Raw genomic sequence first — 24706 nt, 5'->3', positions numbered from 1 at the left:
ATACACTGTGGCCAGTGCTTCCTGTTGTAGTGTGTTGCAGTTTTCCTGCTGTCCCAGTGGCAAAGATAATGGGGAAACTTGGTAAAGCCTCCTTGGAGACCCCTCAGGAATGCCACCATTTTGAAGTCTCTAATAACCTCCCAGCAATACTCATCATACTTCAAGGCTTCTAGTAAGGTCTTGATGCTGTTGTATTCCTCTTTGAGGTTCACTAAAAGATATTTAAATTTTAAAAGGTCTAAAATTTGTATAATATAAAATCTTACTATTCAAGCAAGCAAAAATTGTCCGTCTCATTTTCTGGAGTTTTTTTGCAGAGCTTACAGGTAAAATGAGGTGCTCAGGGTTTGTCTTGATCCCCAACAGGCATGCCAAAATATGCCTTGTAGGCTTCACACATTTTAGCAGACGCTGTCACAGAGGACTTTTTCACTCTTGTATTGATAAATTGGCCACGTACATAGCAGAATGCATCTGGAGAATGCTTCCAGCTTCTTGATGCCATCTCTGATAAAATCAGAAAGGTCTGTGTGTTCACTTAGGCAGCTAGAACTATACTAAAGTGGTGAGCTCCTGTATATATATTACTATGAAAAGTTCTTGAAAATTCTTGTTAAGTTCTACAACATTCTAGAAAGTTCTTGAAAATTTTTGTAAGTTCGAGAAAATTCTCTATCAGCTACTCAGCACTGAATCTACTTGGAATGTTCTGGAAAATGGGTAAATTTGAACATTTCATTACCCAGGTCACAAAAGCAAAGTTCAAAGAGAAAATAGGTCTTTTCCATTTACTTTAGGCATAAGCAATTGGGAAATAACACTGTCTGCCCAGGAACAAGAAAAAGTACAAATTTTGTAACATAGTGTTATGTGTCTTACAGATTGAATGAATAAGTGCATGAAGGGTATCAAACATAGAATGTCAGGTCCTCAGGGCTCAATCCAGATTTTAAATTATTGATGATGTGTGTGAATTTCAAGGGTTTTTGAAATTACAACTAATGACATTGTTACTTTTAAGTTTTGGTCAGTATTCTTTAATCGCTTCATATGTGGTCAAAATTTAGAAGTTATTATTTTTAAAATCGGATTCCCTTCGATGTGGATTCCTGTATGTAGTGAGGGGACCTCTCATGGAAGGTTCTGTTCTTTCAGTTTACCTCCTCTGGGATCTAAGCATCCACCCATGAAGGGGAGGGGGATCTTGGTGGTTTAGGGGCCGAACCCTAACACACCACTTTAGCCTTGAATTATTTGGGTCAGTCGGCTGGTGCACTCGGGCTGGGGTCAATCAAGTACCAGTGTTGGATGTTCTCAACAGGTGTTGTGAACATTGTATCTGATGCTGATGTTTGGGTATAGTGCTCACGAAACCCTCGCATTGCTGCAGTCTTTGTTTGATGTTGTAGTGAGTCCCCTCTTAGGGCTCCATGGTGGGTGGGGTCCGTGGGCACTGAAATTTCCCTTTCTTTATTATGAATACTCCAATTAAAAATCTTAATAAAATAGTGAAAAAACATCCTATAGGTAAATGACCAGGTCTTGAAGATTCTGACCAGCAATCCTCACCATCTGTACCACCTCTTGTACCTCATTTTCTTATATTACATTCACTTTCAGACAAACCTTTAGGGCAAATGTCTCCCATTTTCATTCAGAATGGATTAGAGGGACTTGCTGGCTCTCCAAAGTCAGTAAAGAAGCTTCAATCTGGCGACATATTGGTGGAAACATCCACATCTCAACACAGTGAACTCCTCTTGCATTCAAAGGCAATTGGGGATATAACTATAGAGGTTACACCTCATGCTACTTTGAATTCATCACGAAGAGTTATTGTTGAGAGGGATTTGAAAAACATCCCAGAGTCTGAGATTCTCACTGGTTTCTCCACCTAAGGAGTTTCTGCAGTGACGCATATATCCTTACCAAAGAATCTCACCTGGGGTTGTGTTTTACTTCCTTGGTGGGTTATGCTTTTTCAGAAGAGATGATTTGCCATTGCTTCTTTTGGCCTTCTTATCCAGGTGCAGTTGGATGAATTGGGTCTGTCCTTGGATAACATTGCTGTATCCACTGGTCAGCCCATCCCATCATGGCTTCTTACAGCCCCCAATTGTGACCTATCTTTAAGTCATCTGAGAAAAGTAGACACTCCTGAATGGAAATACTGTCTGCTATTTGCTGAACATCTTTTGAACCATCCTTCCATCTTTCGAAAATAGGTGACTGTGTGGGCTCTGCCATGGTTTGTTGTGGTTGTGTTCAGAATCCCCTCTACAGCTTCTGTGTTCACTGCTGAACTGTACGCTATTTCTCTAACCCTGGATCACATAGAAGCTAAACAGTACTCAAACTACATTATTTATACTTACTCGCTTAGTTCTTTACTGGCCATGGAATCACTTCATGTTAGTTCTCACCCTGTTCTTGCTGATATTCAAAACCAAGTGGCCCATTTCTCTTTAACATCTACTTCTATCCAGTTTTTCTGGATACTGGGCCACATTGGTATTTGCAGGAATGAACTCGCTGATACTGCAGCTAAGTCTGTCTGCTCTGGCACTATCATTGCTATGCCTGTTCCATACATGGATTATGGTCCTGTATTCAAGGCTCGGCTCCATGCCAGCTGGCAGTGGACTTGGAGTGAGCAACACAAAAACAAGCTTTTCCACATAAAACCCTATATTGGACTTTGGCTGTCTTGCTTCTGTAAGGATCGGAAAAAGGAAGTTGTTCTACCTAGAATACGCATTGGTCACGGTTTTTTATCTGGAACTGATGCACCAATGTGTAGTTTATGTAATACTTAGATCACAATAAGCCACATTTTACTTTCTTGCCATCGTTATGACTCTCACTGACGGCACCATTTTAAACATGTTCTGTCCCAAGGTTTGTCCATAATGTTAGAGAGTGTTATTGGTGATGGTGACACTGTCCACCTTGGTAATGTTTTTGGTTTTTTAAAGGCCATTGATCTTTTTAATGCAATTTAAGTTTTTAATTTATACATTGCACCTTTTTATTGTGGCTCCCTTTTAAAAATCACAGTTGATCTAGTTCAATTTGAAATTAGAAACTGGCCATAACATTAAATAACTGAAAACCAGGACTGGAAAGGCCAACTTCAGGTGACTAATGCTGCTGTTTGCACTACCTGTTAGTCATCCTGGTAGGTTATTATTATAATTTTGCTACACGTCTTTTAAAACCTTTTTATTACTTTCCTTTTTGAAAATGGCCATGACGTCAAATAACTCAGGACCAGGGCTAGAAAGGCCAACTTCAAGTGACTGACGGTGGTTTTTGTACTTGCTTGTTAGTCTTCCTGGTGAGTTATGATAATTACAGTTATGCTACAGAAAGTCCTTTACACCTTGAATTACTGTAGTTTTTATCTTAATGCTGTAGACTAGACTAAAACAAGTTTTATGCTATTTATGCTTTTTAAACTTTGTTTTGTTTTACCTTTATTTCCTTTTATGAATTTTACTAAATTTACTTTTAACTTTTTACCAGATGTTTGATGCAGATAGCCTAGCTGCTTTGTGCCATAAAACACTAAATCAACCAACCAAAATTGGATTATAGTAACATTAATAGAGACAGAAAAAAGTGTCTAATAAACATGTCTTTGCCTTAGAAACCAAACATTACATAGAAAAAAAAAACTCCTGGAGATTGTGTTCAATATGTTTTTGACTAGCTGTTTTCGTTGAAGACTTGAATATAATGCTAGTTTTGTTTTATCCCAAAATACAATGACTTTAAGAATAAAATCATATTTGAAAGTTTCATAAACACTGTGTACAACTTGTCTTCAATATTAATTAGTTGCATATTTGCAAGCCATGTAATACTAGGTTATTAGATTTACCAAAAAAAGAATAAAATGATATAAAATGTTTTCTTAATACATTCAACTATAACTAATTGCAAGATATGACTTTCTATTATGATTTGTCATTTCTTTTTACAGAAAATAAGTTTTAATAATATATTGATGTATGTTTTTTGTAGTAGTAGCCTTTAGTCACAATCTGAAAGTCACAGGGCCGAATCCCACTTGCTGAATATTATTGCCATTTCATCCTCAGGGGCATTATAATATGATGGTCAGTCCCACTCTTCATCAGTTGGGTATCCCCCCCCCCCCATTGTTTAATTTTTGGCTGAATTCCAATAATATCTTACAAGGTTTGGCCAACTTTCTAAGATTTAATGTTAGTCCAAAATCTGTATACTTAGTTAACAGTACAAAAAAATTCTTTTTTTATATAAATTTAAATAATAAAAACACTAATACAAAAATTAAATCAGCTACTTTTGAAGTTTGAGAAGGATTGGCCTTTTGATTTCAAATTTTTCTAATTTACTTCTATTAATTCATGCTGTTGTAAAACTCTAGATAATTGATGTCTTTTTTGAAGAACCTTTAATTGTTGTGAATTAGTATATCAATTTCTGAACTTGTATAACATTATTTAGTTTGGTTTCTTATATTTCCTGACAGAAATAGTCATGAAGATGTGCTGATGAGTACATTTAATCATTTTACCAAAAGGCATTTTGTTATGTTGTATGATAAAGATGATATTAAATTTTGCTGATGAGAAAGTTAGTGAGGTTAATAAAGAGTTATCAAACTTTAAATTTTATTGAATTTTATACTGTGATATGTCATTAGAAGAAGAAACTAGAAACTTTTTTTTTTCTTCAAACACAATTTAGTTGTGACAACAATTGAAGGGCTCATAAGCCGAGCAGTTATGGGTCTCACTTCCCAAAAAGAGCACCTTCAGGTGAGACTTAAACATTTTAGAATTCTGTACATGGAAAATAAAATAATTTGAAACACAGTATGTGAGGACCAATTTTCACTTTATTATGTTTTTTCATTTTTTAATAACTTTAATTTTAATATTTATAATTTTTCTATCCCATAGATTTTAAGTCTGTTTCAAGAACTGAGTTCTTGGTGGATTTTATTTGTTGGTCATGAGGTGATAGTGGAAGATCATTAAAGCCTAAGAAAAGTTTTTGTTGTGTTGAATATTTTGTTTGGTAGTTTTTTTGAAACATTTAAAAAATAGTATGCATTTATTGAAGAGTTTATGATTACAGTATGTATGTATGAAATACATGTTTTATAAAATGAACTGGTTTTGAATGGAAACCAAAGCTACTTTAGTCAAATGTGACTGGATGCTTTTATTGATGTACATGAGTGATCCAATGTATGTTTATTAAAACTGACTCTAAAAAAGCTCGTGAAAAGTACCCCTGTTTCTTTGGATATTTTGAATGTCTCTTAAGGTTTGAAAAACTGTAAAATAGATATGATTATTGATTTTGATTATAAGAAATAGAAATAAATAATAGAATCAGTTTTGATAGACAATAATCTTCAACAGAGATTCTATAGTTTCCATTTACAGCCTTCATAATTTTCTTTGAAAAACTTGTGCAGTAATAAAAGTAATAGCATTTAGTGAGCAATAAAACATCAAAGTACCAGTTGTTTGTATGTACTCATGTTATCAGGTATAAGTAGAGAACCCTTTAAATTACATGCTGGTGATATTTTTCTGGTTTATTTGCTTGCATCATCGTTATTTAGGAAGAAGACCCAGTGGCATCCGAGAAGATATCTGATTTTCTGATTCAACTGTGTGAACTAATAGAAGTTAAAACAACTTATCATTTGGTAAATCTTTATGTTTTCCAAGATATTAATGTTGCTTTACATTTACTTTACTATAGACTTTAGAGAACTATTTCTTTTTCACTGGTTCACATTATTATTTGTTTTATTTTCAATTTTATTTTTCATATATAGTCTAGGCTAGATTAGTACTTTTCCTTGTATATATTAAATCCACACAAGTCTCTGTAACTTTTACATTTATTACCTAACCAATCAGGTTGTGTATAGGAAGTTGAGCAGCCAAATGTTTTAAAGCCATAAAAATGTCAGTGTGGACATGAGTGACAAGAGTTTTGACATCCACTATTTTCTTCAGTCATTCATAGATGCTTTGTGCCTCAATAATCTAATGTCAAACAGACTGTTATGTTATGTTAATATTAGATGTGATATGGCAAAGTTAATGTATGTTGTAGGCATTACATTTGTGTGAGGTACTTAACTCGAGTGAATGAAGTAGCATATTGTGTGGTGAATGCACTGCTGCCAACACTTAACAGTATGCTAGGAGTTAAACAGCAGACTCTGACAACATTGTGCTGAATACAGACTAGATTCTTGCTGTAATAAGTAGTGTTTTTAGTTGTATGTTTCAAGTCAAAAGTTTCTTCATTCAGCACTTGTTCAACACTTAAAATGACATTAAGCTAATAGAATGGCAGTAATAAAACTTTCATATTAAAAGGAAGTATTGATGAAAGTTGTTGCAAGTGCAATTCCAGGAGAGTGATTTGTAGCTCTCGTAGATATTATAAGAATGAGAGACTGTTATTGTGCAACATAGGTAGGGTAAAGCATGTAATTTTGCAAAAAACAATGTATTTAAAACATGTTTTTCTGAATAATTTTTGTTTAAAATGAATTGAACTGTTTTTTTTTCATACCTCATTTCAATTTCTTAAATTTAACTTATGTATTTTCATGATATTTATGAATATATTTGTTAACAAGTGCTGGATTCAAGGAAACGTTATTTATTTTTACCTTGTTGCTTACCATGATGTACAGTTTTAGTATTCATTAAAGACATTGATGTTTTATACATATATATTTTTGATGTACTTATAGGTTCTTGATGACCCATCTGGAAACAGCTTTATAGAGAATTTGTATCCTTTTCATTCTTTTGTCTCAAACAGAACTTTAGTTTTTGTAATGGATCTTTTTTTAAGTTTCAGTTTTCAAGGAAGAAATGTTTCTTCTCATATGTTGCAACTTGAAAAAAAGCTGTTTAATATATATCTATGTCATATTTTTAGAGCTATAGGAATAATTGCACCAACTTTAGGCACTGCAAAAAAAATATATATAAATAAGTTGAAAACTAGAGTTAAATATTTGAGGCTTAACACTTCCATTCACCTTGTGTCAACATTTGAAAAGTGTTTTGCATCATCTTGATGCTTAAATTCCTGCTTCCTTACTACCAATTGGCTTGTTCTGATGTATACTGATGATGTATGATTTGACAAATCTCCCATTCCAAAGTTTTCCTATACAGGTGTTAACAGAAGGATACAGTAGCTTGTAAAGGTGCAATGTGATGAAGAATTTTTATTTTGCAAATAATGCAAAACTAAACTGTAAATATACATAGGTCTTATCTAATATTAGTAATATGACTTTGGATAATAATATGGCTGTTGGAGATTTTAAATATATACAAGAAATTATAGTATTAAATGGGCCTTTGTTTTCAATAGTCTCATCTAATATATCTATTTAAAGATTTAATATTATAATGAGTAGAGCTTAAATTGGCTCATTAACATAGTGGTGTATGCCTGTTAGACTTGTACATGTCATAAAAAATGCTTCAAGACCATTCATAACTAAGGGTTAAAAGTTCATGCAGTAGAATAGGGAAGGAGTGAGGACATAACTGCAGTCAGGTAATTATGGAAACTCACCATCATCTTTTACTCTTTATAATTGAAGCATGTGCTTTTGGCTTTGGAATTTGATGTGATAATGTTTCTGTTGAAGTCATTACCTCTATTTCTTGTTGAGATGAAATAATTTTTAATCCTGGCATAAGAGGCCCTTCTTGGAGGTTCTTGCTAATTGACTCTAAAATGCAAGGCAAGTTCTGAATGTGTTGCATTTTAGGTTACACAGATTTCACATCATGCAAGTATTGGTACAATTCCATGTGTCCACGGGGGGAACCTGCCACTTCTGAGTAAATAAAATCTTTGAAACAATGTAACTTAACTTAATACTTACTTTAATATTTATATATATTAGAACTTCTTTTGTTCTCCTTTTTCTTTTCATCTTTTTTTCATTTATTTTAATTCTAAAACACCTTTAAACTGTTATACCTTGTCTCAAATGTCCAGGGGTGAATGTTAATATTTGTTTGCACAACCTTTTAAATGTTAACACAGATATCTGATATCTGTGAAACTAAAATAAAATTTGAATAATGCAGATAACCAAGTTAAAAACCTTAAGCTATTGAACAGTTTTGCACCACAGAAGGATTCAAACATGCAGATAACTCATTATACTCGAAGTAATGAACAAGACCATATGTTGGGAATAATGGTACGTCTAACACTTTGTGGTTAAATTATAGTCTTTGTGTGAAATACATTGTTTTCTGGTATAGTTAGGTGAAAGTTGTGTGTAACACAACTGAATCATATTTCTTATGAGCTGTCTTTTGCTTCCTTACAGCTTTAAATATGAACATAATATATTTATTTTAAAATGTACCCCCTTCAGTGCCTCAACTGCAAGCTTTTTTTATTTATAGTTCTACAGTTTGAGGTTTAACCCATGCAGTGGACACACAAAACAGATAGCTTATTGTACAGCTTTGTACTTAACATGCAGGGAAATAAGAGAATTTTAGATTCATATTCCATCCCATCAACTAAACTAAACTATTAAAAAACCAAAATCCATCTCTTATCATTCATATATATATATCAAGGCTTCCATTAAATTTACTTAAATCTGTTGCTTCCACCACATTTTAAGGTAACAAATTCAAAAGACTAACTACCTTGCTGAAAAAATAAAACTCTTAGTTGAATGGACTTCTACTCTGCCAACATTTACATTTGTCTCTCTTATCTCATCATATCTTGTCTACCATAAAAAATGATGCACATAAATTGTTAATTCTAGCTTTTTTGTTTTCAGAGGAAAACAATATCAGATATATTAATGTGTCCTCTTATGATAACCTTTTCTATCATTCCATTAACCCTACTCTGAACAGTTCCTGAGAATTCAATGTCCATGCTAATAACAAGCCCATGACTGAAAATTTGACTTAACTTTCTCAACACAAGCTTGATCAACTTGATTGAACACATGACCTCTTTGTTTTCATATAACACATTGGCTCCCACACAACAACAAATTTCTTAACATTTAAGCTACCAGTAAAATTTATATAAATTTTATGTATGTGCTAGTTTCTTAATAATGTTTTTTTTTTTTTTTTCCTTTGAGGGTGACTTGTGTACTTTACTAAAACTTGAAATGAATACTATGAAATATTCAGTGGTTTTATAAATAATTTTTATAGATATTTCAAATTATCAGAGTTCTAAAAATAATTCATATACATTGTTTGAATAGGATTCTGTTCAAATTCCAACTATAATTGAATGTGTATCTGGTATTTTTCTGATATGTGTAAATGTTGAACTGCGTCTCTCAGTGAGTTGTGGATTTCTGTTTCAAAGTTTATATTGATTGGTCAAGAAAAATAGAAAATGTACAATAACTTTTAATAGCCTTTCATGTATTTTGTTAATTCCTGTGGAAGTAACTATTTGCAACTTGGTTTCTTAATGCTTTCTGATAAACATTGAATACTGATAATCCAGTTAAGCTTTCTTAAAATGTTGGGGTTTTGATATAGCTTATCTCTTTCTGGTGAGTTTCATATCCATTTATTTTTGTTTTCATGATCAACTGATAAACCTCATCTGACAAGGTGAAAATTTGCTTTAAAAACATTTTGAAGGCATTATTTTACTGTGATGGTGTTAACATGATTACTCCATTCAGTCACTGAAGTGTTTGGTAATGATCTAGGTAACTTGTGTTTTAGCAGTATATGGAAACTTTTTTTGTCACAAGATTTGTTTTTAAGCAATGTATGCAAAGAATCTCTCATAGAAGGCTGTTATATTTCAGTGGTATGTGATAAGGGTTTATTTTTTAAGAAAGTCTTTGTTTTTTAGTAAAGTATGGAAACAGTCTTTGTTAGAAACAATTGTGTTTGAGCAGTTAGAAGACCATTATATATTACCAGTTTGTGGTTACAGCCTTATGTAGAAAACCAATATCTTTCAGGAGTGTATGGAATTCTCTTTCATCAGACTGTTGTCATTTTAACAGTATATGGTAACAGTTTCTCTGAGTGTCATTTTGTTTTAACACTATGTGGTAACAGTTTTTTTTTTTTTATAAGAAGACACATGCTTTTATTTATGTACAGACTATTTTTGAAGGACCATGTTCTGATACTATATAGCAACTGTTAAACTTAAAATCAAACACTTGATGAAGGGATGATGTTTTTATGATAAAAATTATGTTAAATTGCAGATTTTATTCATATAAATATCTGACTGTCTATCTATATATATTTATATGTTTTGCATTCCTAATAAGAGCTGTGTAAGAATAACATTTAACTCAGTCTCTTATTGTCCTGAAGGCCTTTTATTAAGTGCTAGAAAATTGTACATATTAATAGTCTTAATAATTTTATGAATTGTTTGATAGATTATTTGGATAGATTATTCATGATGAGTATACTGGAATGGATGGCAAGTTCATTTTGTGTAAAAAGCACAAGTGAAGAGGACAATGTGTTGAAAGTCTTCTGTCTTTTGTCAACCTGAAATATCATCGTTCACATGTGTTTTTTCTACAACATGCAATTGTTACTGTTCCATTAGTTCCTGAAGATTTAAAAGAACTCACATCTATTTTATTAGTTTACCAGTGATGTTGAAACTTATTTTCTAAATTAATTTTGTACATCTTATGAACTGCAATCTTTAAAGTATTAGTTTGAAAAATAGACTTGGTGTTAATGTAAATTATTTTCTGCTGAATTCTGTGTACTGTATAGAATGTATAATTGTATCAAGCTAATGAAATATTTGATGTTACAGAGTGGAGGAAGAGAAAACTCTGAGAATGATGTAAACCAGAATTCAGGTGTTGGTGGGAATACAGGACTAACCGATGAGCACTTGCAAGATGAAGTTCTGAACTTTCAGACTAATTGTGCACACTGTAATTCCCCTTGCCCAACAAGGATGAAAGTAACAAGTATCCTTTAATGATTTTTGCTGGATTTTGATGCAAACTATTTTTACCTTTTGTTTTGTGATTAAGTTTAAAATGACAGTTTTATTGTAGGTGGTTTCTGTTAAAAGCACAAATGCAATAAATATAAAATATTCAACTGGTGAATATTATATACTAGGTTATTTATTTGTAAATTTAGACATTATTGATACTACTTTTGGTAATCTTGTCATTTTAATTTAACTTTTTATTTGCATTCAAAGCATTGTAAGAATAATTATTGCTTAATGGCTAATGTCCCAAACTGTGGAACTGAGGTTCCATGGTTTGCATCTCATTATTGCAAAATAGAAAGTTCTTGGGACAATGAGTATTTTAAAAGATTAATGGACAATTTCCATTATTCCTTGCAACGGGAGTAGCATGAGAGTTGGCTGTTTTGAGCTACTCCTTTTCTCTTATCTACCACTTCAAAATTAGGAACAACTAGCACAGAAAACCTTTTTTCCAGCTTTGAGTTAAATGAAATGAGCAAAGACACTTGGAAAATTTAGTTAACTAAATTTTTGTCATATTGTTGCACTCCTCATTTGTTGCCTTTGAAGTGTTTGTTACAAATCACCATTTTATATTATTTTGAAATTTACTTAATAATTTGGCTGAATTGTAAAAAACTTGGCATTAATGTATAGCTTATAATTCAAAATGTTTTGTTATCTAAGTTTTAATTCTTTGATTACAAAACATGTGTGTCATCTGCTGATATTATGGTGATTTCTTCATGTTGGCTTTGTCTATCTAAGCATTGCTCTTGCATGTTAGTCTTTTATACCCAACTTAAATTTTTAAATCTTTCCATCCATGTCAATACACATACTATCCTGGCACTGTATTTAAGTGCTTTACCAAATAATGTAATCACTCTTTTTCAACAAAGCACTAGTCACGGTTTTCTCTGATGAAATGCTGTGCCTAGTTACATTATGGATTGCAATTTTTGCATCACCTTGTGAATTTCGTTATAATTATAATTTCCTTATTTTAAAAATCTAAAAGTGATACTTGCAAGTATGAATTTCCGTATGACTGTTGTCAGCATGGAAGCTAATTCTACCTTCCCTATTCCTCCTTTGTTATCTAGCATCTCTTTATGGTTGGGGGTCACTTTCAGTTGATGTTGTCCATTATATTATATTTTTTGGGAGATGGAGATATACATTCAACTCTCATGGGTATTTTCTCCTGGAGCTGCTGAAGTAGCCTTTTATTGATTCTGATTATTCTGGGGAGAATTTTTTTGTAACAACTGAACTCTTTGTCTTCAGTTAGCTACTTGGGTTTGTAAGAATTGGGAGCTTTCCTGTATGCCCCCAGTTATCTGTTGCATGTTTTGGGTTTCCAGCTCCTGGTGGACATGTATTTTGGATATGTGTAGTTTATGTGATCACTTTGAACCAGTCACATTTCCTTGTGTTTGTTTGATCCTTATTTTTGCTCCACTCTATTTCTTCCCCCCAAACATTGTTGGCAGCCTATCAAAGATCCCCACAACAATTTGCAAATAAATTAGGTCTTCTACTGACTTCCATCTTGGTCACATTTATTGCTTCTGTTCTTTCTGTAGAAATATCTTGGTGGAGGGAGTTTGTCTACTTTGTGTATTCTCTGTGTGTTACATATCAGTTTGTTTTCATCACTAAACTTTTACAGGTGTCATAGTGGCATTTGTATTGCAAATTTAAATCACTCATTTGCTTTTTGTTGTTGTTGACCTCTTGTAGACCTTCTTTGGCTCTAGCAGCTGTCTAGATTCAGAACTTAATTTCAAGACTCCTCAATTCAGGCTGATCACAGCAACAGTGTTTGTATCTGTCTAGGTTGGGAAGGGAGCAGTTAAAGTGGGTTATAACTATTGACGGACACTGTATTTCTTCACTGAAGATACAAGGGTTCTTTAGGCTCTAGTATTAAACAGGTCTTTCATTTAATTCTTCATACCCATTATTCTCTCAACCTGTTGTATTTCCACCCCTCACTTGAACAGTAAGATGTGTGGTCATGGGGGTGGTAGTGACAGTTGATCCCATTCTTCTGGGTTGTTATTCCTTTTTCCTTATAGTGCCTGGGACCAGGAAAAGTTGACAGATAATTGTCATTCTTTCTTACCTCAACCCATTCTTAAATCCTCTCAGGTTGTCACTGGTGTCCTTTTCTACACCTATTGGCATTCTTCACAAAGTCTGTAGATGTCCATATTTGAGGTTGCTGAGACATTTCTCCATATTCTCATGTTGATTACTTTTTGCCTTTAGCTATGTCTCTTGTACAGGGATCAAATTCTCCAGTTCAGAAATTTGGCTTTTGGTCTATTATCGACACCATGTTATATTGGTGTAGAACATATTCTCTTTGATCACAACCTTTCTCTTTTCAATACTGGTTCTTATACTTACTTTCATTCACCTAGTCAGTCCTTTACGGCTATTGATTTCTCAATTTGCTCCTTTTCACTATTCTCCCACTTTTCATGGAGGGTGGACAATAACCCATGAGGCAGTGATCATATTCCTATACTTTTGAGAGACTGATCATGGTTGTTGCCATCTGACCCTCGTGTCCCAATGGAAGCGGGATCAAGCAAACTGGCTGTCTTTCACTGCTCTCTCAGAACATGATCCTGCCACATGGCATGGAAGGCTCAAAAATGGGCTTGGGATGCTTTTCATAGGTATCCCACATTCTTGAACCACATCACTTTCCAGCAGGCCCATGCACATGCTCGGTGAGTAAGATGTCAAAGCAAAAAGGACTCCTGGATTAAGTTCACAACCAGCATATTTTCTGTCACCAGTTCCAAATTCATATGGGACAACATTTGAAAGGTCAGTGGGCAATGTAATTCTGATCCCTCTTAATCTTGCTCTTTGATGGCCAAGAAGTAGGCAATACTCTAGATGAAAGCTTTTGCCAGGTATCTAGCACTTCTGCTTCTTCCTTCACCTTCTTAGCCATCAATACTCAAACAGAGCAATCATCTCTTTCCTTTTGAGCTGATTGTCTCTATGACTATAATTATCCCTGTATGCTAGTGAAACTTATATTGGCCCTTCATCTGTCTTGTGGCTTATCTTTGACCATAAGCTGACCTTTATACCACACATCAAGCAGTTATGGGTCAACTGTACAAGAGCACTGAACATCCTCCATGTCCTCTCTTCCACCACTTGGGGAGCAGATTGATATTCTATACTAAAGCTATATTGTGCTCTCATTCGATCGAAACTAGACTATGGATCCACTGGTCTATGGCTCTGCCAGGACCTCAGCCTTGAAGATGAGGGACCCTGTTCATCATCAGGGACTTCAGCTCTGCACCAGGGCTTTCCACACTTTACCAGTTCAGAGCTTATACACAGAGATTCATGAACCTCTTCTACACCTCCACCATTTGTAACTATCTACTGTATGCTTCAAAACTTTGATCCTTATCACAGAATCCCACCTGGGGTTGTGTTTTTCTTTCTCAGTGGGCCATGCCTTTTCAGAACAGAAGATCTGCCATTGCTCCTTTTGACCTTTGTATCCAGGTGCAGTTGGATGAATTGGATCTGTCCTTGAATAATGTTGCTGTATCCACTGGTCAGCCCATCACACCATGACCTATTACACTCCTCAAATGTGGCCTTTCTTAAAGTCATCTGAGAAAAGGATGATTCAAAATCATCTGCCATAGTTTGTTGTGGTTTAGTGGTTGCATGCGGATTACCCTTTACAGCTTCCGTGTTCACTGCTGAACTGTATGCCATTTCTCTTGCCCTGGATCACATAGAAGCTAAGCAGTACTCAAACTGCACTATTTATACTGACTCACTTAGTTGCCCCCCACTAGTACAGGGGTATATCTTCGGATTTACAACGCAAAATCAGGGGTTCGAATCCCCTCGGTGGGCTCAGCAGATAGCCCGACGTGGCGTTCCTGTAAGAATACACACACTCACTTAGTTCTCTACTGGCCCTGGAATTGTTTCATATTAGTTCTCACCCTGTTCTAGCAGATATTCAAAACTGACTGGTTCATTTCTCTTTAACATCTACTTCTATCTAGTTTATCTGGATAACAGGCCACGTTTGTATTTGCGGGAATGGGTTCGCTGACACATCGTTTAAATCTGTCTGCTCTGGCACTATTACTGCTCTGTCTATTCCATACATGGACTATGGTCCTGTATTCAAGGCTCGCCTCCATGCCAGTTAGGAGTCGACTTGAGTGAGCAACGTGAAAACAAACTTTTCCAAATAAAACCCTATATTGGACTCTGGTTGTCTTGCTTCTGTAAGGATCAAAAAAGAGGAAGTTGTCCTAACTGGATTAGGTATTGGTCACCGTTTTTTAAATCATTGTTTTCTTTCATCTGGGAGTGATGCACCAATGTGTTGTCTATGTAACACTTGGATCACAATAAGCCACATTTTACTGTCTTGCCATCATTACGACTCAAAATGACGGTACTATTTTAAACATGTTTTGTCCCAAGGTTTATCCATGATGTTAGACAGTGTTATTGGTGATGGTAACACTGTCCACCTTAGAAATGTTTTCAGTTTTTTTGAAGACCATTAATATTTTTAATGCTATTTAAGTTTTTATTTTATAAATTAGACCTTTTTTTAATGTGATTCCATTTTAAGAATTAAAGTACCTCTGGTTCAATTTGAAATTAGAAAATGGCTGCAACATCAAATAACTCAAAACCAGAACTGGAAAGGCCAACTTCAGGTGACTAACACTGCTACTTGAACTACCCATTAGTCATCCTGGCAAGTTATATTAATTAAAATTTTGCTACAAGTCTTTTATTACTTTATGAAAATGGCCATAACATTGAATAACTCAAAACCAGGACTGGAAAAGCCAATTCCAGGTGACTCGTGCTGATTTTTGAATTTATCCATTATTCATCCTGGTGAGTTATGATAATTACTGTGTCAGTTTTATTATATTATTTATTAAAGGACGTCCACTATTTCCTCATAATTCTGAATACAAGGTGGTCCCATCCTAGACTCTTGGTTGAGCACAGATTCCATGTCCTCTTTATAATTCCAGGGGCAAGTAGAATATTCCATGGTCACTTGGTTGGAGAGTGAGAATGATTGTTCCTCGTCCCAGACTGGATGATTTATGTTCCTTTGGTTGAGTGTAGCATGCACAATACCCTCATTCCAAGCTCCAGGTGTTTTCTTTCAAACTTCTTCAGATTTGGTAAAAGGTTGTCCACTTCAGTGTTGCTTATTTTCTTATCATGATTCTGGTGGTTTGGAGTACTTCATTCCATGGCTACAGGTTGAGATAGAATAAAATATATATCTGTATACAACATTGTAGTGCAAATAGCCCTAACCTACCACATGGGATATTAGGACCAAGACAACTTACTTCCAACCTTGAGTTGTAGAACCTCAGCTGTATGGTTGGAACTGGCCTATAGTGATGATTATTTATGTACTGTTCTACCTTTGATATGGGAACTAAGCTCCAGATGAATAGCATACCTATTCTGGGTATAGTGCAGTTCACCCACTCTGGAATCTATCTTCATCTATGTAGACACTTTCTGTGTGGATAATACCCTCACTGGACCCTCAACCTTCTTAATGGAGGATTCTAGCTATAGTGTCTGTAGATGGTAAGTATGTTTCAAATGTTAACATATTTCTAAATTGAAAATATATTTTCAATTTTCAGTAGTACTTACTTCTACTGACAGTTTCCTGCACTTCCTCCCCATTAAGAGCTAGTGTTAATAACTGGGATGGTGTAATTCTTGGAAAAGTGGTTACATGATCAGAGTGAAGTATTTATGTACAGTGCCAGGATAGAGGGTGCATTGACGTGGGTGGAGAAATTTGCAAATTAGATATTGCTATGAGCATTTAAGTGGGATATAAAAGACTGGAGCATGCAAGATCAATGCTTCGATAGGCAAAGCCAATATAGAGGAATAGCCATAGTGTCTGCAGAAGTAAATATTATTGGATATACCTTTTCAGTTTAGGTAAATATTAACTTTTAACATGTCTTTCAGAAGCCAGAGGGTGTCTTTATACTACAGTTTGTTGAATATTGAAAGTTCAATCGAGAAACTCAGAAAAAGTGGTTTTTGGACTATCTTTTCAAGACAAGTTTTCATTTGTTATTTAATAATCTTTTAAGTAAAATACAACATCCTAAAGTTTTCATACTAGTTAGTACTAAGATCTATCTACTGGGGGTAAATTCAGTATATATCAATAAAGCCACAATTTCAGCATCATTAATTAAGTTTCTGCTATCATCTTTTTATGTTTAGTGTCATTTGAGTTATGAATGATTTCACCTGTGATATGGTAGGGAAGGTTGAAGAATCATGATAATCAGCAGTATAATGATCAAACACTTTGAAAGCATCTATGTGTTAAAAATGGTGTTTGGCTTGCTACACAGTAACTATCAAGGTGGTTCTAAATGGTTCCTGATTACCCCTGCATTTCATTCAGAGACTTCCATGCTTCTTGTGCTTGGCCATTAAGCTCGTGATGCTCTGACGGATTTCAGTCACCTCACCACTTCAAATCACTTTTTGTAGACCCAATAGTTAAAAGAGTGTGGGAAATTCCTTCTTTTTAGCCAATAAAAATGTCCAAAAAATTTAATTTTAAATTAAGAAAAACTAGATTGGGTAGGGTTTTTTTGTGTGTTTTGTTTTTCACAACAAAAATGTCCCCCATTGGCTTGTGAGGGGCCTGTTAAAAGAAAATATTTAACTATATTCTTAGTCTGCACTTCTGAGTCATATAATTTAATGGTGCTTTGACTTCTCACTTATAGATTTTTGTTTTCTCTCATAAGGACTTTATAACATTTGACCAGTTAGAAACACACTATAGATACTGACGAGAGAATATAAAATTTCATTCTTTTCATACTTTGCTGAGATATCAATTATTTGTTCAACCATCATAGATATACCCCTTTTTTATCTTTGTAACCAACAGAAAAAGCACATTTCAACTACATAAAATCAGATGATTGTCTGTTTTGCTTTAGTGGTCAAAGCCAATATTTCGTATGGAGATCTTAATATGTTTGAACTCAAAATGCTGCTCTGAAAATAATGGTACATTTTTAACCTGTTTATAGTTTATATTAGTTTCATGACATTCTGTTGTATTGCCTGATATATTTTGTGTATTACAAAATACAAATTTCAACCTGTATTATTTTGTGGACAAACAAAGTGGTTGAAAAAAGTTGTATGAAAGCATGTTCTCAAGTACAAGTAGGCTTATAGCTAAGGAACATATTATATTTCTTTTTATGTACAGTTTTTGTTTATTGTTATACATTTTTTTTTATACAATGAAGTAAAATGTAAAAAATTAAAACTTACTAGATTAGGTAAGAAAGTGTAAATGAAAAAATTAAAAATATTTCTGATGATTGCTCCTCAATGAATGTATTTAATATGTGTAGTTTGTCACATAATATTACATGATATTTAGTTCATTGTAAGATCTCAGGATGAATTATTGCTTTATCATTTTAGTTAGATATGGTTTAAAGAACACTTAATAAGATTAAAAGAAAAGCAGATGAGAAAAGGTTAAGAGGCCTAAACTCTTATATAATTGTAATTTTCTCTTACAGTTTACAGTCATTCTAGAAAAAAAATATTTTAAAATTTATTTCACATTTTTCATTTCATCTTACTTTGATGAATTACCTACACTTAGTGTTAGGGAGGAAGAAATAATAAATAAAGTAAAAAGGTTTTTTGGAAAAACCACTAAATATTTATTTAGGAGGTTCTGTAGATTATGCGGATAAAATATGAAAACTAAGACGAAGTATTTTTATTCTCAATATACAAATCATTTGCATTTGGACTGACTCGCTATAGATTTATAAATTCAAAGAAAAGTATGTAGTGAAAAAACTTTATTAAAATATCTGATTTTGTGTGTATAATAGGCTTATAATGTTTACTAAAAGCTTGCCAAATTTTTTGGAGATACACTCAATATATTGTGGTTATATGTGGATTACAGTGTTGATCAAAATGACAAAGCTTATATACATAGGTTACACAAAAGCCTAGTGACTTGCTTTGGTATAAATTGTATTTTTACACAGAGTTGTGTAATTTCATTGGGAAAGAAGAGTGAAACAACATAATGTGTTGAAATAAAACATACGCTATACCATGTCAGGCAACTGTGTGCACATAGAACTCTTTAGGATGACATTCTGGAATATTAATCTAGCTGACTGAGACGTGATGTACTTCAAGACAGTAGTTCACAGCTAATCACTAGTATGGGATTTATTTTAAACAATTAGAGTAAATGTGTTTCATATTCAATTTTCTATTAATTGTGATTTGTTGTGAATACATCTTTTGTTTACTCTGATCAAAATCTACTCCCTTGATGAATTTGATATGGAATGAACAGATTTTTGGAATTGTGATTGTTATTTTTTTTAAGTTGCTGATGTATAAATCATAAAATGAACTTTCACTGCTTCATGTTAAATGTAAATAAAACTGGAATGAGATGCTTTGCAGAAGTTTGACAGTCTCTTTCAGAAGTATACATTATATGATTAGAACTTAAAAATATCTTTCTTTCTAATGTAAGGAAATGTCTTTAGTACTTGATTAAAACAAACAAACAAATATTATTTGTTCAAGCTTGTATTTTCATAAGTTATCAAAGGTTTGAAATATATTTTAGAATGAACCAACATTTCTTTGAAATGTTTTTTTTCTACATTTAAATTATCTAAATAATGAACTTGTTTATGCTCTGTGTGGTTCTTTTCTTCTAACTAATTTACTAGAAATTCCTCATTTCAAGGAAGTTATAATAATGGCTACAACATGCGATATTTGTGGCTATAAAACAAATGAGGTGAAAAGTGGTTCAGGCATTGAACCTCATGGAACAAGAATTCAGTTTAAGATAATAGATCCAAGTGATATGAATCGTGATATTTTGAAGGTGGGTAAAAAAATTCTGAAGTTTTAAAGCTTTTAGTTATATGCATGAGAATCATTAAGTGGATGTGAAATATGTGAAAGTTGCTTGATAGAGCATCTACACACACTACATAAAGTTCAGTAAGTTGTATGAAAATGATTTTGAATATACAAAACTAACAGTTATGTGACATCTGCAGACTAGTATACAGTGTTCTTACATGAATTTATTCAGTAAGGTTTAACAACTTCAGAAAGTATTTGAACAAGACTAGGCTATGGAAAAATAATGGTTTGTGGTAGATACAAAGTGAACTCTGTTGACTATCAGACTAATTTTCTAGATCCTTTTTACCACACAGAAATATCAGCTTTGTATGCACACAAACAAGGTATGGGCTGACTAAGATAAGGATTCTAGTCATATATTTCATCCAACTCTCACATATATCAAACAGTTGGAAAATCAAATAGACAATCATGCTGTTACATACAAAGATAAAATGGTCAAATAAACAAATGAAGAGTGGAGTGTTGTTATTTAAATGGGGCTCCTTTTTAATGAAGCCTATTGCACTGGAAACTACACTGCAGGACTATTGTTAAATGCAATATGGGCTGTAAACTGAATTTAATTTATAAATTAACGTACTTAATCCCCTCTGCTATGTAACAAGAATAGTTAATATGTTTTTGCTGTGAATGACAACCCATGAAAGGATGACAAGGATTCTGGTGGTTGAGGGGTCCAGCCCTACTCGAATTCCTTGACAGGCAGCCATGGAGACCCCCTACCTGTCAGTCAGCTGGTCCACTTGGGGTAGGGTCAACCAAGCAGCAATGTTAGACATTCTTAAGAGGTGTTGTGGACATTGTGGATGATGTTGGTGTTTGGGTATTGTGCTCAAGAAACCCTGGCATTGCAGTGCATCCCTTCATAGGGTTCCATGGTAGGTGGGGACAGTGTGCATCGAAATGTTCTTAATTGATTATGGATACCTCCATTCATGAAGAAAAATAAATAAATAAAACTGAGATTTAAAAAAGGTTAATTGGTAAATGGCTACAAATCGATTACTCTGTTCAACAGTCACCATCACGGTCAATTTCTATACCTACATTTCTCGTTTTACACTCATTATCTGAGAAATCCTTAAGGCAGATGCCTTCCTTTTTTATTCAGAAGGGATTAGAGGGGTTTGCTGCCTCCCCCAAGTCAGGAAGAAAGTTGCTCTCTGGAAATATTTTGGTGGAAACATCCTCACCACAACAAACTAAACTCCTGAAATTGAAGAACTTTGGGAATATACCCATTGAGGTTATTCCCCATGTTACCCTGAATTCCTCTAGAGGAGTTATTGTTCAGAAAAACTTGTAGAACATTCTTAAATCAGATATCCTTGCTGATTTTTCAGCCAAGGCATTTCTGAGGTGAGCTAAATCTCTACTTGCAAAGACAGAATTATGCTACCTACTAATGTTCTGATTTTGATGTTCACATTATCATCATCCACCTGTGACAATCAATGCAGGTTATCTGAACTATTAGGTATGGTCATACATTTCCAACCTTTTCATATGTTTCCAGTGTCAACAGTTTAGTTACCTGAAGAAATCATGTCGTGATTTTTTAATTTGCTCATTGTGATGGCAAAGACCATAATGCCTACAAGTGTGAATTAGAACTATACTATGTTAACTGTAGTAGTATGCACTCCTCTTACTCTAGTTCTTGACCTAAGTAGTTGGAGGAAAAAGGAGTGCAATGTTTGAAGACTATGAACAATATCTCCTACCCAGAGACTTGGAAGTTATTGTTTCCCACTCCTTCTTGGACATATGCTGACATATTCCGTTCCACTGCTACAGTTCGAGTGTAGACAGATCTCTCTGTGCAGTAGTTTGCAAAGCATCTGAAGTGTCTTTTACCCTCCATGGTTTATTGATTTGACAAGTCCAAGTCTACTCCTACCTCTGACCCTTCCACTCCTTCTGGCAGCTCCCCAGTTCCACTTACTTTGGCTCCAGGTTCCAGGGTTTCCTCAGGTCCATTTTCTTCTCTGGCCCCGAGATAGAAAACAATTATTCATTCATGCCCTCGGTAACTGGAATCTTCATTCACAGACGGAGACCTACCTACTTGACCCAGGGAAGTATCCACAGAGGTCGGTAAACTTCTTTCTACTAAGGAGAATAAAGAAAAAAAGATATGGTCAAAAACAGAAGGGCTTTCCACCCAGTTTTCTTTCATGTGAATAAAAAATGGCCTCATTGATACAGTGGATCCGTTGGAGTTTTCATTTGAGTATAGGAAGCATAAAGCATTTGATTGATGTTTATCATCCTGTGTGTCTCTCCTTACAGGAAACATTTCTGAAACCTGGTGATGCAGTCACCTTTTGGTAGTTTGTACAGAAATGACAGGTTGTGTGATGGACGAGTGCATATAGGGGTGACACTGCTGGTTGATCATTGTGTGCCTGCCCTGTCTTTCTCACTCGATACACACTTGGAGGCAGTAGCCATCTGTGTTTCCTTGGGTTGTACCATCACTGTTTGTTTTCTCTACCTGTCTTCTAATGACACATGATCAATCAGACCTTGATGCCCTCATTGAACAGTTGCTGTCTCCCTTTTTAATCCTGGGTGACTTTAATTGATATAATCCCCTCTGGGGAAGTGTTGATATTGATGGGAGGGGTCACTCTGTAGAACATATTCTCTTTTCAATACTGGTTCTTATACTTACTTTCATGCACCTATTCAGTCCTTTACTGCTATTGATTTGTCAGTTTACTCCCTTTCACTATTCTCCCACTTTTTTATGGAGGGTTGACAGTGACCCATGGGACAGTGATCATTTTGAGAAAGAGTGGCCATGATGGGTGCCACCTGACCCACATGCCTCAATGGAAAATGGACCAGGCCAACTGGTCTTGTTTCACTGCTCTCTCAATACACGATCCTCCCGTTGTCTGCAAGCCATCAATAGATGACTACATAGTATCCGTGACTGATTGTATTGTCCAGACATCTGCTCATAGTATTCCTAAAACCTTTTTTTTTTTTTCACAGTATCCTCATCCATGGTAGAATTCTACCTGCCACATGTCACGAAAGGCTCAATAATGGGCCTGGGATACCTTTTGTAGGTATCCTACACTTATAAACCACATCACTTTTCAGTGAGCCCAATGCACATGCTCAACAGGTAAGACATCAAAGCCAGAAAGAATCTTGGATTGAGTACACAACTTGCATCTCTTCTTACAACCAATTCCAAAGTTGTATTGGACAAGCTTTGGAAGGTCAGTAGGCAGTATACTTCTGCCTCCCTTCCAATCTTGCACTCTGATAGCCAGGAAGTGGCTGATACTCTTGCCAAAGCTTTTTCTCATGCATCTAGCACATCTGCTTTATCTCCCACCTTCTTAGCCATCAAGACTTTAGTAGAGTGATTGCTTCTTTCCATTAGGGCTGATAATATCTATAACTATAATTGCCCCTCAACATTGATGGAACTCAAGCTTGCTTTTTGGCATTACATCTGTCAGACCTGATAATCTTCACTCTGAGATGCTGTTCTGTCTCTTGATGGTAAAGTTCACTAAACAGTTAACTTGTTTAAACTCTAGTATTTTCACCAACTGAAATGTTATGCAGCAAAGATGTTTTACACAATAAATAGATGAGAAAGTTATATGATAATCACATGTACTTACAAACTTAATAGAAAATTAAAATTTTTCATAATCACAGAGAAAATGTTCCTTGATGTTGGTATATTACAAGTCAATGGAAAACATAAAATATTTCATAATCACAAGGAATATATTCCCTGATGTTGGAAAACATGTTGTATGTACAAGGTTAGTATGAAACAAAAAATATAATCGCAAAGAGTGTATTCCTTCATGTTGGCAAACATTATGAAAAGAAAAAAGGAAGGGGAAATAATGAGATTATGAATTTAAAATGGTTCCTTTTTTCTTCTCTTAAATTGAAAATTTTTAACTTTTTTTGTTGTAGTCTGAAACATGCAGTATTGAGATTCCAGAACTGGAGCTGGAGGTGGGTGCTGGAACCCTTGGTGGACGATTCACTACAATAGAAGGATTGCTAAATAATATCAAGGACCAGGTAAGACATATAATGATCCTTTTTAAAGGTAATTTAAAGGTTTGAAGTAAAGATTAAATATAATTCTTATTCACAGAAAGGTCATCTGTGTTCATCTTTCAAAACTCAAATGAATTGAAGTAAATTATAAAGTGTTAATATTTTCTTATATTTGTAATTTGGTTTGACTTTTTTGTGCTGTGAAAATCTGTTTATGGTTGTTTTAAAATTTTTACAATAGCAGATAGGACTATTGATAGATTGGTCCTGATATGGCTAATAAGGTCAGCCTATAATATATCTGTTATTGTACATTATATTCAAACATTTTTCAACATGAAATAAGCATACATAATGAGCACAGAGAATGTAATCCTCAGTTTTCTGTTTCAAAGCTAGGGCCATTAATAAACTTGTTGTAAGCCCTACCTTGAAACATTATGATGCTGTAAACTAAGAGAAACTAATGTATCATAACAAATGCAAAATTTCATAGTTGGGACAAAAAGTAGTTGCAAATGTATATGCATCGTTAAGGTTGCACTCACTTACCACTGTCACATAT

General features: G+C 34.3%; 1 protein-coding gene across 7 annotated transcripts in view; it reads left to right on the top strand.

Moving 5' to 3' along the window:
- Window positions 1–24706, top strand: part of Zpr1 (zinc finger protein Zpr1) — a 67765-nt gene that overhangs the window by 31376 nt on the left and 11683 nt on the right. For all 7 annotated transcript variants that reach the window (XM_076510957.1, XM_076510964.1, XM_076510962.1 and 4 more), the window contains 7 exons: window positions 4738–4808; window positions 5627–5713; window positions 6782–6822; window positions 8182–8263; window positions 10864–11023; window positions 19884–20044; window positions 24052–24162. In XM_076510957.1, the coding sequence (XP_076367072.1) occupies window positions 4738–4808; window positions 5627–5713; window positions 6782–6822; window positions 8182–8263; window positions 10864–11023; window positions 19884–20044; window positions 24052–24162 (713 nt within the window). The remainder of the gene's footprint in view (window positions 1–4737; window positions 4809–5626; window positions 5714–6781; window positions 6823–8181; window positions 8264–10863; window positions 11024–19883; window positions 20045–24051; window positions 24163–24706) is intronic.

This window comes from Tachypleus tridentatus, chromosome 7 (genome assembly GCF_004210375.1).
Source record: "Tachypleus tridentatus isolate NWPU-2018 chromosome 7, ASM421037v1, whole genome shotgun sequence".
Classification (NCBI taxonomy): Eukaryota; Metazoa; Arthropoda; class Merostomata; order Xiphosura; family Limulidae; genus Tachypleus; species Tachypleus tridentatus.
This window is presented reverse-complemented; position numbering and strand designations above follow the sequence as displayed.